Here is a 14,219-nt window from a genome sequence, read left to right on the forward strand (position 1 = left end):
AAGTATGTTGTTGCATTGTGAATATTTCTGAATATTTTTATATGATTATTTAGTAATAAAATTATTACATATGCTATAATATGAGAAGCTATCTTACTCTTGTCCTTTACTCTTATGTTCTTGTAAAATTTCAGGCTTATGCGGAGAAAAAAGTGCAATGTGGTGAAACAACTTTGAAGATTTGGTAAACCATTTGATCTTTTTTAAGCTCATTACCTTTCATTTTACAAAATGAATATGAATATTTGTATTGATAATATCATTTTTTTAACAGTGTTTTCTGTCTAAGCCTAAATTTTCACAATTGTTTTATTTTCGCTAATTTTGCGCATCAAAAAAATAAAATACAATTTCCACTTCTTTATGTGGCCATTGCTCCACAAGAAAATAAAACCAAAATCATGAAAGTAACAACTCATTACTATGCTAAATGCGTATGACATCGTGAAAATATCTACATGAAAATATTGGCTTTTATAGTAATTCACAAAAAGAGAGTACTGAGTGCAATAAAATGCAGGGAGATTAGCAATGGAGTGGAGGAAGAAGGATGTATATTAGAGATGTTGATAAGGAAGATTTTATTGACTGGGAGATACAATGAACAGCGATGGTGGTGGTGGATATGAGACTGCAGACGTAGCCAAAAGATGAAGATTGGGATGGATGAAGTTCAATGAACTGGTTATGATCCTGGTAGGAAGTCAACGATGAGAATGAAAGGCATGACTTACAAGCCTTGTGTCAGAACAGCAATGGTGTATGGCTCAGAAACATCAAACGAGAAGACAATAGGTTGCAGACTTAGCCAAAAGATGAAGATTGGGATGGATGCAGTTCACTGAACTGGTTATGATCCTGGTAGGAAGTCAACGATGAGAATGAAAGGCATGACTTACAAGCCTTGTGTCAGAACAGCAAGGGTGTATGGCTCAGAAACATCAAACAAGAAGACAATAGGTTGCAGACTTAGCCAAAAGATGAAGATTGGGATGGATGAAGTTCAGTGAACTGATTATGATCGTGGTAGGAAGTCAACGATGAGAATGAAAGGCATGACTTACAAGCCTTGTGTCAGAACAGCAAGGGTGTATGGCTCAGAAACATCAAACAAGAAGACAATAGGTTGCAGACTTAGCAAAAGATGAAGATTGGGATGGATGAAGTTCACTGAACTTGTTATGATCGTGGTAGGAAGTCAACAATGAGAATGAAAGGCATGACTTACAAGCCTTGTGTCAGAACAGCAAGGGTGTATGGCTCAGAAACATCAAACGAGAAGACAATAGGTTGCAGACTTAGCCAAAAGATGAAGATTGGGATGGATGCAGTTCACTGAACTGGTTATGATCCTAGCTGGTAGGAGGTCAACGATGAGAACGAAAGGCATGACTTACAAGCCTTGTGTCAGAACAGCAAGGGTGTATGGCTCAGAAACATCAAACGAGAAGACAATAGGTTGCAGACTTAGCCAAAAGATGAAGATTGGGATGGATGAAGTTCAATGAACTGGTTATGATCCTGGTAGGAAGTCAACGATGAGAATGAAAGGCATGACTTACAAGCCTTGTGTCAGAACAGCAAGGGTGTATGGCTCAGAAACATCAAACGAGAAGACAATAGGTTGCAGACTTAGCCAAAAGATGAAGATTGGGATGGATGCAGTTCACTGAACTGGTTATGATCCTGGTAGGAAGTCAACGATGAGAATGAAAGGCATGACTTGCAAGCCTTGTGTCAGAACAGCAAGGGTGTATGGCTCAGAAACATCAAACGAGAAGACAATAGAAGAATGTATCTTTAGGAGATCAGAAAGAGCCATGATACTAAAGATGTGTGGTGTGAAAAAAATGTGACTGCGACAATTGCTCCAGTCCAGGTTTTATTTGTAAAAGATGTAGGGTTAGGGTTGCAATAGGGTTTTATGTTAAGGCGACCGCACACCGTACGATTGGTCTGCGACCCGATTTCAGAATAAAATGTAGTAGAATTTGATGCTAAAATTGAGACTTGGAATATCTTACTGTGTAATGTTCTAAATCATCGTACAAATACCTTTATTCAAATCTGTGGCTGTGCTATCATTCTTAGAATAAGAGCGAATTTACTGTCTAGTCGTAATGACGTCATAGCAGTCGTACGATTGGCTACGATTTGAAACTAATTTGGCCTTTACTCCGAGATAAAAGATTACAATCTTTCAAAATGGTTATATTAGTAGGCCTATTCTTTCAACTAATTTAAACCTAAAAAAAATGATATGTTCCATTCAAATTTTCATAAAATGAGCAAAATGCGATTTGTCCAAAATTGGATCGCGAACAGTCGTAAGGTGTGCGGTGGCCTTTAGGTTTAGGGTAAGGTATAGTGTTAAATCTAGGGTTGCAGTTATAGTCATTTGATTAGTGCGTGGGATTTATAGCAGATCAATTGTTGGAGGACCAAATGTGAAATTGTTAGAATATCTGATAGAAAGGACCCAAGCAAGCTCGTGGAAAGGTTGGGCCTGGAAGAAATTGTGACAGTGGCTTAGACAAGGGCTGGCGGTTTGAGATGGATATAGGCCACATGTTGAGGAGGGAAGATGATGGGATCCAAGCTGGTAACAGATTTTCTTGCTCATTGATGTAAAGATCACATATTCACATTCAACCCACCCACAAGATTGTTATGACCAAGGCCACCGCATGCCTTACGTCCAATCGAATTGGTATGCGATTTGAATTGGAATGAAACAAAATTTGATGCCAATATTGAGACATGGAATATCTCATCGTGTAATGTTCTAAATCATTGTACAAATACCTATATTCAAATCTGTTGCTATGCTATCATTTTTATTAGAAAAAAAATTGAATATCAAGTCGTAATGACGTCATAGCAGTTGTACGATTGGCTATGATTTCAAACTCATTTAGCATTTACTCCAAAATCATCTGAAATTTTGTCACAGTATTCTTACACTGTAGTTATTCAAATATTCAGAAAATAAGCAAAATGCGATTTGTTCTAAAATTGGATCGTGGACCAGTCGTAAGGTGTGCGGTGGCCTATATGGAAACAGTTCTGTATAGATCATGCTTGTGACCATGTCTTGCTACCCCTCTACAAAACAAATTTCATTGGCTACCTCTTTCTGAAAGAATATATTATCGGATACTTTTCCAACCTTATGAATCTGTCAACCACACCTAACATTACTTCACTACTTCAGCAACAAAGTTCAACATACTCTCTTCATTCTTCATCTGCTCCTTCCTATGTCATTCCTAAATCCAGAAAACAGCCTGACTTCAATTCTTTTCAACCTGCCCCCCCCCCCCTCCTCCGATCATTGGACCAACCTCCATCCAACTCTCTGAATAGACCAGTTCGTAGTTACTTCATGGACAAGTTTGGTCAAATGACCTTTCATTTATTCTATTAAGATAGGCAGATTTCAAAGCAAGATATTACGTAAGCATGCCTTACATAGCAGGATGAAGAAATTGAATAGACCAGGTGACTAGAATAGCACATCAATTAATAATCTATGAAGGTATTTGTTGCATTTCTACTTTGAATGCATATATAGCATGTTGTACAATGTACTAGGCAAACTGAAATACCAGTCGTTCGTGGATGCGTCGTATTTTTAGGGATGTAAATGAAAAACACAATCCAAAAGAATATATGAATAATCGAGACATCTAAGTTGGTGCTTATCTCATTAAATTTTAAACCACCATGTCACTTTAGTACAAATGACCTTCCTCTGATCATGCGTAGAATCTTCAGATTATGCGCAGAGTGGAACTATGAACTGGCTTATTATCTCTTCTCTTGACCTCTTCAAAAAGCACTATGAAACAAACTTGCATGACTGTACACCTTGACTTGTTTTGTACTGTTCGCAGCACTTTGTATAGATCCTCTGGAAAAATGCTATCCAAATGTTATTTTTACATTCTATATTACAAGATTCCACAAGTTCAAGTTCTACATGATACGCACCCTTGACCAAACCATCACTCTCCAACTGACAATTTACTCAAAAAAGAAATGTATGCACAAGCCATGATTACGAGAAGAACATATTTATTTGGTCGTTATACAATCGCTAAAGTATGTACATATTATACAATAACGATAACAAATATGAGATCTATTTACTTTCTCTTACTATACACATTGCCTCATCACATCATTAACTGTGCAACATCATCAATATTTATACGCTCATCGACATAAAACATAGCGGTACAATGCATAGGAACATAACTCTAAAAAAAGGGCCACTAATAACAATCTCACATACAACATCTATGGTATCTCCGAAGGTTCTGCAATATTCTTTATAAATACACATTGTCAAGCCTCATGAACTCTTAAACTAGAGGCTCTTACAGACATGGGTAAACAGCCAAGTAATTTTTTGTGTGTACAAAGCCACTGCAAGATAATATACAAGACATAAACAATGAATTGCAGAGGCAAGAAACATTTCTTTGTTGCAAGGTCACACAAAAATGTGGAGTATCAAATTCTACTAAAAAGTTAAAAACATAGATTCTAGTACCAGACAAACTGATGACACTCCCATCCAAAATGTCTTGCGATGTAAAATGAAATCATTATGATGTCATAAATTCTCGCAAAATTTGGGCATTTGGAGGCAGTTGATGCATATGCTGGTTGTTTTGTCTGTGTCTGAACAATATGAAAAATGTTGCCAACCATTTTTTCGGACCATATAGACAAGGAATTGGGTTTTACCCTTGCATCAATCTCTCTAATAAATGAAGACGGAGTTCCATTGTGTACTTCTGCATCAACTAGCATTCAAATCTTCTTATTTATATATTTATGATCAACCCATAAATTATTCAATTAAATTATTAATCTATAAATTTAATTAATTCAGCTTTAATAGCTGAGGTAATACAGCAGCACCTCGAGCACCTAACAAGGTGGATATCTCCGCAATATCATTAATTTATGCATTCATTCATTTGTTTATTTATCTTCTTCATTTAGAAGTACATGTACCTGACAAGGTCAGAAAAATTGCCTATACATTTCAGAGCCTGTACAATTGCACATCAATTCAACATTGGGCATACATTGTATATGCAAGACACAAAGTTATGACTTTTGTCATATTCACTTGTGCACTGCATAGGGGATTGGAAAATCAGGTAATACAATGGTTCGGGGGGGGGGGGGGGGGGGGTGAGGTGCAATGCTTTATTGAAATTACTATCTTTTCTAATTTCTACTCTTTTACTTTGACTCTAGGAGGGAGTAAATGTCCCTTTGAAACACCCTCCCACAAAATATGCCTCTCTTTTCAAATTTATCAATAATACATTTACAGAATGTATAACTGATTTTATGTTCACATTTACTTTTTTCCTCCAATATTCCATGCCTGATGGATACATGTAAATGTGGTCATAACAATCATTGCCCCTATATTACGGGAAGAAGAATTTTTTTGTCATCCTTTTCAACATTTGTATAACATGTCTGCATTATAATAACATAATATTCGATTCATAACTGCTTTCTAGATTATACTTCTAGAATAATCAAAGAAATGCATTTCCTGTTTTTTTATTTCCATCAGAAAATCAACATGAACCATGAATTAATAGATCATTATTGATGAAGTTGTGAAACTTCAAGTGCACGCATATCATTTGAAATAGCTTTACCAGAGCCCCCAACAAGTACATATTTTTCGTAAATGGTATGGAAATTTACCCAATTCCTGACTTTGAGCCTTATTTATTTCATATTCCACAAGTTGGCAATGCTGCTTTACGGTAATCAAAGAGTTTGAAGATATCCATATTTATTTAGATAGCACCATAAATATAACGTCAAATGTACAAATTAAAGCTGCCTTAGAATGTACACTGATTAAAATATCAATTTTGACACTTTTAAGTAGCATCCAGTATGTATATTCAGTCTTGTGGGTGATGAAATATTCCTTGATATTATTCAGTCTTTGATTTCATAAATATCATACTTTTGCAATGTACAAAGATTTGATATACATAGTTAAGTTTCAGAATGTTTATACATATTTCATTATAAACATTCAATACACATTATCTGTAGCATTTCTCTAAGATATGTTACAAAAGATTTAAAATAAAACAAATAAATTAATTAATTAATCAAATTAATTAAATAAACTAATTAATTAATGACAGATCAAATAAAATCACTTTTGAGAGTCAAAAATTCTAACGATAATACTAGAACATGTTATGAAAGGTATAAAAATAAAGAGCTTTCTTTTATCATACAAAACAATTCATTTTGAGTGACTACATTTGCCAACTGGTGAAACAGTTCTTGTGCTTCCCATCTATGAAAAGCGATGAACATTTTAGTTATGATGATCATTAAAGTCAATACGGTATTAGGGAATTAAAGATTAGGTTACAAACATCGTTGTATTGAAATTAACTTCAAAGAAAATGAAATGAACAATTCACAAATACATGATCTAATGGTATGGGTAAACATGAAGATGTGTTTACTTATTGGAAATGTGCTTTTCTAAAAACTCTTTCTGCATCAAGATGGTATTTCACAAATCTATTCTTAAGTTACAAACAACTTTACTAACAATGGGTGACCCATTTTTTAGCTAGATTGGATTTTTAATGATTTGAAATCTCATCCTTATTGTTAACAGACATTTTAATGCCAAGAATTTTATTTGAGAATTCTAGAAAGCTCATCCCATTTTACAAAGACAGAAACATTTTAAAAAAATCTCATTTAACACAAGAAAGGATTATTAGCTGTGTGTAAAACCACAGATAAATTATGAACAACTTTATCATGAGTAAACAGTCTTACAGGGGGCATGTATACAAAAATGATATACAAAAAATGACCAAATTTATTTCCCATAATACATCAGACAAAAATTAATCTTATGACTGGTTAATGGTCATTTTTATAATCCACTATATTAATACTTCATCAAAAATAACTTCTTAGCATATGCATGGATCTGTACAAACTGGCAAGCTCAATGACACTCAAATGGTATTAACCCTGTGAAATATGATTAAATATAACCTCTCATGTTCTTCTAAATACAAATACTATTATGTTCAATAGTAGAGTGCTGTTCCTGGTGAACAATGACAAGATTTTATAACGAGAAAAGAGATATATATGTCCAGTAAAAGGGCAAGGAAAGTTTTAACTGCATAGTTTAAATTAATAAATGGAATAACATGTCATACCATCTACTTGGAGCAGAAGGATTTTGATTTGTTTTGAAAAATAAAAATTTGCACCTTCAATAGCTCCAAGCAAATGATGAATCTCACAATATGATACAACAAAGCAAAACCAAGGCATTATACACTCATTACGCCCCTTGCCCAAAATGCTGTTTTGATGATGTATAAAACAAAATACTGTTTGAGTGTTCTGTACAAGAAAATTGCTATATTGAAAAAAGGAAAAAAAATATTCTAAATCAACTTAAGGAATATAATTGATTGATTGATTTTTTTTCTACAATGTATATGATTGTCAAATCTTTAAGAAACATCAAAGAAAAAACAACAACACATATTTAAAAAATAAAAATGTCAAATTACTTAAATTAGCCATGTATAATTATTTTTTAAAATACAGACTTTAACATTGATACAATTCATGGAATGCATATATTAGGTTCTTTTTATTTTCTCATCCATATAGATAAAATGTCATACAAAGAAACCGTGATAGAACAAATTCTGAAATTAGAATATTCCTGACAAAATATGATAAATATTTTAATTCAAAGGATACCTTCACACTATTGTTTCCAGATGAAATGTCAATTTTTTCAGAATTAAATATCAGACAAATCATTGCCATATTTTAATCATAAGTGTATCACCTGAATTTCAGTCACATTAATATCTGAAATGTCACTATTTTGACTCTGACATTGCTACATTCAGTTCATTGTGGAACTACTTCAGAAAGATTTAGAGTCTTTGCGAGCAACCACATCAAACCAACAGCTAAATTGGAGTAGTTTCCTTTGAACAATGCAGCTAAAATTCAGGTGACAGCTCAAATACCTTCTTTTGAATAAAATTTCGCAAAATTGGCCTAAAATTTTTCAATATGACAATACATGTAAGTCTGGACAAGTCTTACAGCCCCTCTTTACTATGACATAAAATGGTGATTTTTATAGTTCAAAAGATATCATCATATTGCATTATCACTGTATCTCAAAATATAAAGGCTGGCCTTGTCAATATTTTAATTGAAGTTATCATGAAGATGTATAAAAAATCCTTTAATAAACTCTTTTTAAATAATTTCATCAGGAAAGAAGTTTTATTCAATGTTTATGCCCTGAAAATAACATTAAAGTCTCTAACAGGAAGTTCCAGAAACTACTGATTTTATAAATAACCTAGTATGATCTGAAATTATCGTCTTCATAATCTGCTTCGTTGAGGATACCCTCAGGATTGAGTGATTCTTGTTCTTCTTTTTCTTGAATCAATCTCTCCATCTCCTCTTTCATCCTCCTCCGGAAGAAACCACACTGCAAATATAAAAAAGGGGGCGAGATTGATCATTATACAGTAATGATTAGCATTAGGTACATAATTTTTTTTTCCAAACATGAGTTTTATTTGAAATTCACATTTAAACAAAATATAACCTCAGAGACAAAGGCATGCAGTCAGATGGCAGGTCCCAAGAAAGAGGCTTCATTCATCCAAGTGATATTCATGACTTGAGATGTTTTGCATATTTAATTAGCTTGATGCGGACCAAAACACCTCTTTTCATTTGGTCATTGCTGCTCTAATTGTGCATCAAATTTCATGAAATTGGTATCATTGTAAAGAAGAAAAATCATTCTTTCAGGTCATGTGTTTGAATTTATTCAAAGATTTTGTAATATAGGTCAAAACTTTGATCTAATATATGCTACAAAATAATTATTTTCACCTGAAAAAACTGCTATTTTCACACTTTATTTTTGGTTGAGCCCAAATGATTTTCAGATCATGATAAAGCTGAATATGTACGCTTTAAAATGATATAGGTTTTAAAATAAGAATTGGTTTAATCGGGTCAACATCACACTTTTTTCATTTGCCAAGTACATAAAGCAGCTTGACAAGAATACTGCACTCCGATTGGTCAAATAGACCACACAATGGCAAATTCCAACAGTTCCAGTGCCTGGGTTCATGTGAAGGTCACACTTCCCATGTGGTAATCTCCTCAAATATCCCACGCCTGTTGTTCTGTGAACCTTATCCAGCCAATCAGAACTCTGGATTTCATGCAAGTACAAAATTTCAGAAATTTCGTCTTGTACCTTGGTGGGAAAAGTGTGACCTTGACCCGATTAAAAGGTGCCACATATCAAGAGTGGCATTGTGAGAAAGAACAGAAGTTCAGCTTTATGGTGATATAGATATCATTGAGGCTCAAAATAAAAAGCTTTGCACAATTTGCAAAAGAAAACAGAGGAAGAAAATTCAGTTGTGAGGCACATTTTCAGGCCAGTAATTTACTTATTTAACAAAACATTGTATACAAAATAAAAGACCAATATGAAAAAAGAGTAACATTTACTCTATCTGGTGATCAATGATATTTCATTTAACTTGAGGTTAAAACAGGTAAATTCTTAGAGAAAGAAAATCTCACGAATCACAAGATTTTGTAAGGAGGAGGTTTCAGCCACGAGATGATTTGGATGAATCTGCGGTCTGACTGCATGTTTCTTTTACATTCATATGAACAGCTGACACAAGTGCTTGAGGCAACATGTTACAAATAAATGTCAAACAAAAGCAGCTATCATTATTCTTTTATACTGTGACAATATTCCATTTTTTTTCTTATGGAACTCAAAAGATATATAGCGTTCTGTTTATTTCAACTGCATGTAAGTTGCACATCTACATGAGAGAATTAAGCATTTGCCATGTAATGTAATGGTATTCATCAAATAAAAATGTTATCTTTATAACATTCAAACGCAAACTTCAGAGCTTGATAACTTGCATGGTCAGATATTTATCCAAGCATAAAAAAATTGCTTGAAGTGATTAAGTAACTTGAGAAATCTGAGCTTCATGATCCCATATCTTAATATAGGGTAAAGATAAAAACCCTCTAAAATCAACATAAACCCCATTTTAACTTGGTTTTCATTGCATTTTGTACCAAAATCCAGTTGTGGTCAATCGCAAAGTGTGAGGTGGGCTTAAATTTTAGTGTATAATATAGGCTGATGGATGAGTAAATCCTCACTTACTTTCCACATAACGAGAATAACTGCTATGAGACACACAATTCCAGCTGCTATGCTCACAGCTATTACCCACTTAGGCACTGGTCTATTCCTCACGGAAGACTCGGTGAATATTACTGTTTTTACCTACAGGAGCAGAAACAAGAAAAGGAAATATAAAAGGAAATTGATAATGATAATTTATGTGTAGGGCTATTCATAGCTCAATTGTGAATATTACGATTTAATCTCTAAGATATCAACTTGGCAACGCAGAAGCATTAAGATAATGATGTACAGTGGAAGATTTCAAGTTCAATATTGGCATTAGCATGGTATAAGTGCTGAAAGTTGTAAATGGCATGCCTTACCTAGCATTAACATCACATATTGGTTATTGAAAGAATGATTCTACAAAGTGCTCCAGATTTTTGATTTCATGATGACACATGGAAGGCAGTTCCAGAGGTGAGGATCTGTATAGGAGTTAATCTTTATCATTGTCATTGTTATGACTAGTGGCTATTGATACACTGATGATGTTTATCCATGTCCTCTCCTTTATACTGTCTTCTTCTTCAATAGCATTAAACTTGTTTGTGTTACCAGTTTGCTTAAATGCACGGTGGCACCACTGTGATATGAATCTCATTGGTACTTCAAACTACAAACGTAAACCCTTCTTAGAATAATTTGCTGTTTTCCTTCCCTTGACAGTTATGGTGGCAGTGGTGGGATTTGAAATCATGCCCCTGAAATGACTAGTACTTCAAATCAAAAACACTATTATATTATACGGAGAGTGTTGAAATGTTTCAAGGCAGGAGCTACATCTAGATAAAGATGTCATTGAATCTCAGAACATTCTTATTCAACTGCCAGGATATGAATGTGTGCATCTCATAGACATGCTGCATTATCATATTTCAGAGCACTTTCTTCAAATTTAAATATTTTGGGAGAGAAGTTCAGGGAACTACAATAACAGTCACTTTTGCAGGTTTCCTTTATGTTTTCTGGAAGGATGATGTGAGGGGTTGGAAAAACTTACCATAACACTGTCGGGCCTGCCAGACTGCGGTTGTATATGTCTTTTAAGTGGATCATCCACACCTATAATACCTTCGGCATGAAGTTCTATTTTACCAAAATCTCCCTGTGTAATACAAACATCAAAATAAATATGAACAAGATTGAAAGCAAAGAGCATGATGCTAACCCTGAAGAATGTAATAGAAACAGATGCAAAGTGTTTCAACAAGAGCTCCAGCTTAATTAATACATGTAATAACAATTTTCTGCCTTTATTACAGTGCTTAATGTATCAGAACAACATCTTTAAATGATTTACAGATATATTAATAACCCCTTATCAGATGCTGGCTTGCCCACACACAAGGTATGGACTTATTAATGTACAAGTACTTTTAATGATAAGATAATCTTCCAAATTACAATAGCACATTATCTCCATTATATGTCCTCTGAATAACAGATGGAAATATGGTTACTGTGTACAACGCAGAGACAAGTCATGACATTAACTTCTCTTGTCCTGATCAAACCCAAACAGATATCTGCATTGGTTTGGGATGAACTGAATGAAACAAGCATTGAATCGAATGATGAATTTTTATCTTGATTGACCAATTAACAGAAAGTGGACAAAGAGATTGATAAAATTAGGACATGCATGTTTATTCAAGACCATACTTGCAAATGACCCCATAAGGTAGATAATGTTTGCTTACCTTTAAAAATGTATCTTCAAATATTCTCATATCAAGCTGAATGACTGCTCCATCTCCGGACTCTAAATTATCTACAAGACATTCAATCACTGCACATTGGCTATTCATACAATTCTGAAATAAAGAAAAAACAGCGATATGTACATAATTATTGAGTTTACACCTAGTCCTAGTTATAATGCTCTGAAATTATTATTGCTTTATACATCTATAAAACAAAATAATACTGGAGAAAAATTCAGATTCAGATTCATTTATTATTGATCCATGATAAAAATACATAGAAATTTGGCCTCCACTGGCTTTACATACAAATGATATGAATTATGACATATAAATTGGGCGAATATATTGAAAAAAAATACACAAACAATTCAAACATATATTGCAATACGGCATAGAATAAAATAATTTACCCATAAAAACAAAGAGTGAGAAACGGCTGAGAGTTAACTAAGAAGAGAAAGAATTAGTTGGATAGAACAAAAGTGGACACAGTGGAGAAGGAAAGTGAGCGAAGAAGATAGAGGGATATCATAGCAGAGAGAGACAGAAAGAGAAAGACATTACAAAATTGCAGCGAGGATACACAGCTGTATTCATACATTAAAAATAATTGCATAAGAAAGAACACATTAAAACCCGAATTCAAATATACAAAAAGGTTGATCGTTTTATGGAAAGCCCAGATGACATGCAATAAAGTCTACTGGTACTCTTCTTCCTCTGTTTACTATTGTTACTACTTCCAGACTGGAGTCCATGTGTTTTGATTTATTCATTAATAATAAGTTAATAGATAGCTACCTCATCATACAGATGAGTAGAAAGAAACATCCTGAATAAGAAGTGTTAATAAATTCATCGCAGTTTGACTTACCAACCGTCGGTTTTTATTTGTTCCAAAGAGTGTTGATGCTAGACTTTGATGCGTTTCTTCGTGTGGGTTTGTTCTATTTCTCTTGGCCAGCATTCTTTGGAGAAGTGTGCTTTGTTCAGCAAGGATTGCTTGGGTCTCGCATACACCTGTCCCTTTAAACTGAAGATAGAAAGTTGATAATGATACTATCAGGTGGAGCAATTATCATGACATGAGCAGGCAGACTAGAAAGTTATTTATGTCTTACAAGCTTTATTTGCTTTAAAATATTCATTGCACATATCACTTATTTTCTTTAATTGATATTTCATATCTTGAACGAGTTATCCCTTCTGAAATGTCATTGCATTAGGCCTCACAATTTGCAGTACAGAAATAATCCATTTGAAAGGAAGAAGAAGAAGATGAGGAGGAAGAGGGGGGAAAGGAGAAGAGGTAGAGAAAGAGGAAGGAGAAGGAGGAGAAGAAGAAGAAATGACATACAATAGAGGATACGGTGGGGAAGGAGAAAAAAAGAAGAATATAGAGGATGAAAATTATAATGACATAAGATAATTATGGAGAAGAAAATACACATGGAAGATGTTTGTGATGAAGAAGACAGCAACAACAATAATAATAAAACATACTCTAATCTGCTTGGGAGCAACTCATTAAAATATAGCATTTCCCTATAGCAAGATATTTGTTTTTTTATCACCATGACAAAGCTAGTTGAAAAGCATATTTCTTGGCAGCAAACTTACATCAATATTTGAGAAATAAATGAGCATATCTCCATTTTTAGTCTTCCAAGGTATTGTGATGTTGACTGAGGTCATGAAGGGAAGGTTGCTGGGGCCAAGATTTCGAGCCTGAAGGAGAGATCATTTAAGTTGAGAGAACATGGAAATACAACAATTTTATGAATAAGTTGATTAAAAAGCACAAGTTGAAGGCAATTACAAGACATATCTCATTTGACTATATTGCTGTTGACCCCTAGGAATTATTTTTTTTGCATTTAAGAGCAAAGTTGATTTGGCTTATGAATAGTTTTACTGATTCTCCATATTTCAATACAGATTCTTAAATCATGCAAAACCTACAAATATAAAAAAAAAAACAGTAAACAAATGGACAATGTACCCACTACAACCTGTGAAAGAAATGAACTGGAACTCTAGATACATTTATAAGTTGCAGTAGATTTAATGGATCACAAAATAGTATTTCTAAAATGACAAGAAGTAGGCAAAACCACTGTGGTACAGAAATTCTGATTTTTTCCTCCTATTCAGAACTACTACCATCACAGTACCAT

General features: G+C 33.9%; 1 protein-coding gene across 4 annotated transcripts in view; it reads right to left on the reverse strand.

Annotated features, from left to right (window-relative positions):
* Positions 1–7,578: 7,578 nt before the first annotated feature.
* Positions 7,579–14,219, reverse strand: part of LOC121425942 (integrin alpha-9-like) — a 77,742-nt gene continuing 71,101 nt past the window's right edge. For all 4 annotated transcript variants that reach the window (XM_041622060.1, XM_041622063.1, XM_041622061.1 and 1 more), the window contains 6 exons: positions 13,663–13,770; positions 12,917–13,075; positions 12,037–12,150; positions 11,337–11,441; positions 10,310–10,432; positions 7,579–8,572 (listed from right to left, as the gene is read on the reverse strand). In XM_041622060.1, coding sequence (XP_041477994.1) covers positions 8,438–8,572; positions 10,310–10,432; positions 11,337–11,441; positions 12,037–12,150; positions 12,917–13,075; positions 13,663–13,770 — 744 coding nt within the window. In that variant the 3' untranslated portion in view covers positions 7,579–8,437. The remainder of the gene's footprint in view (positions 8,573–10,309; positions 10,433–11,336; positions 11,442–12,036; positions 12,151–12,916; positions 13,076–13,662; positions 13,771–14,219) is intronic.

The sequence above is a fragment of the Lytechinus variegatus genome, chromosome 13 (genome assembly GCF_018143015.1).
Source record: "Lytechinus variegatus isolate NC3 chromosome 13, Lvar_3.0, whole genome shotgun sequence".
Taxonomy (NCBI): Eukaryota; Metazoa; Echinodermata; class Echinoidea; order Temnopleuroida; family Toxopneustidae; genus Lytechinus; species Lytechinus variegatus.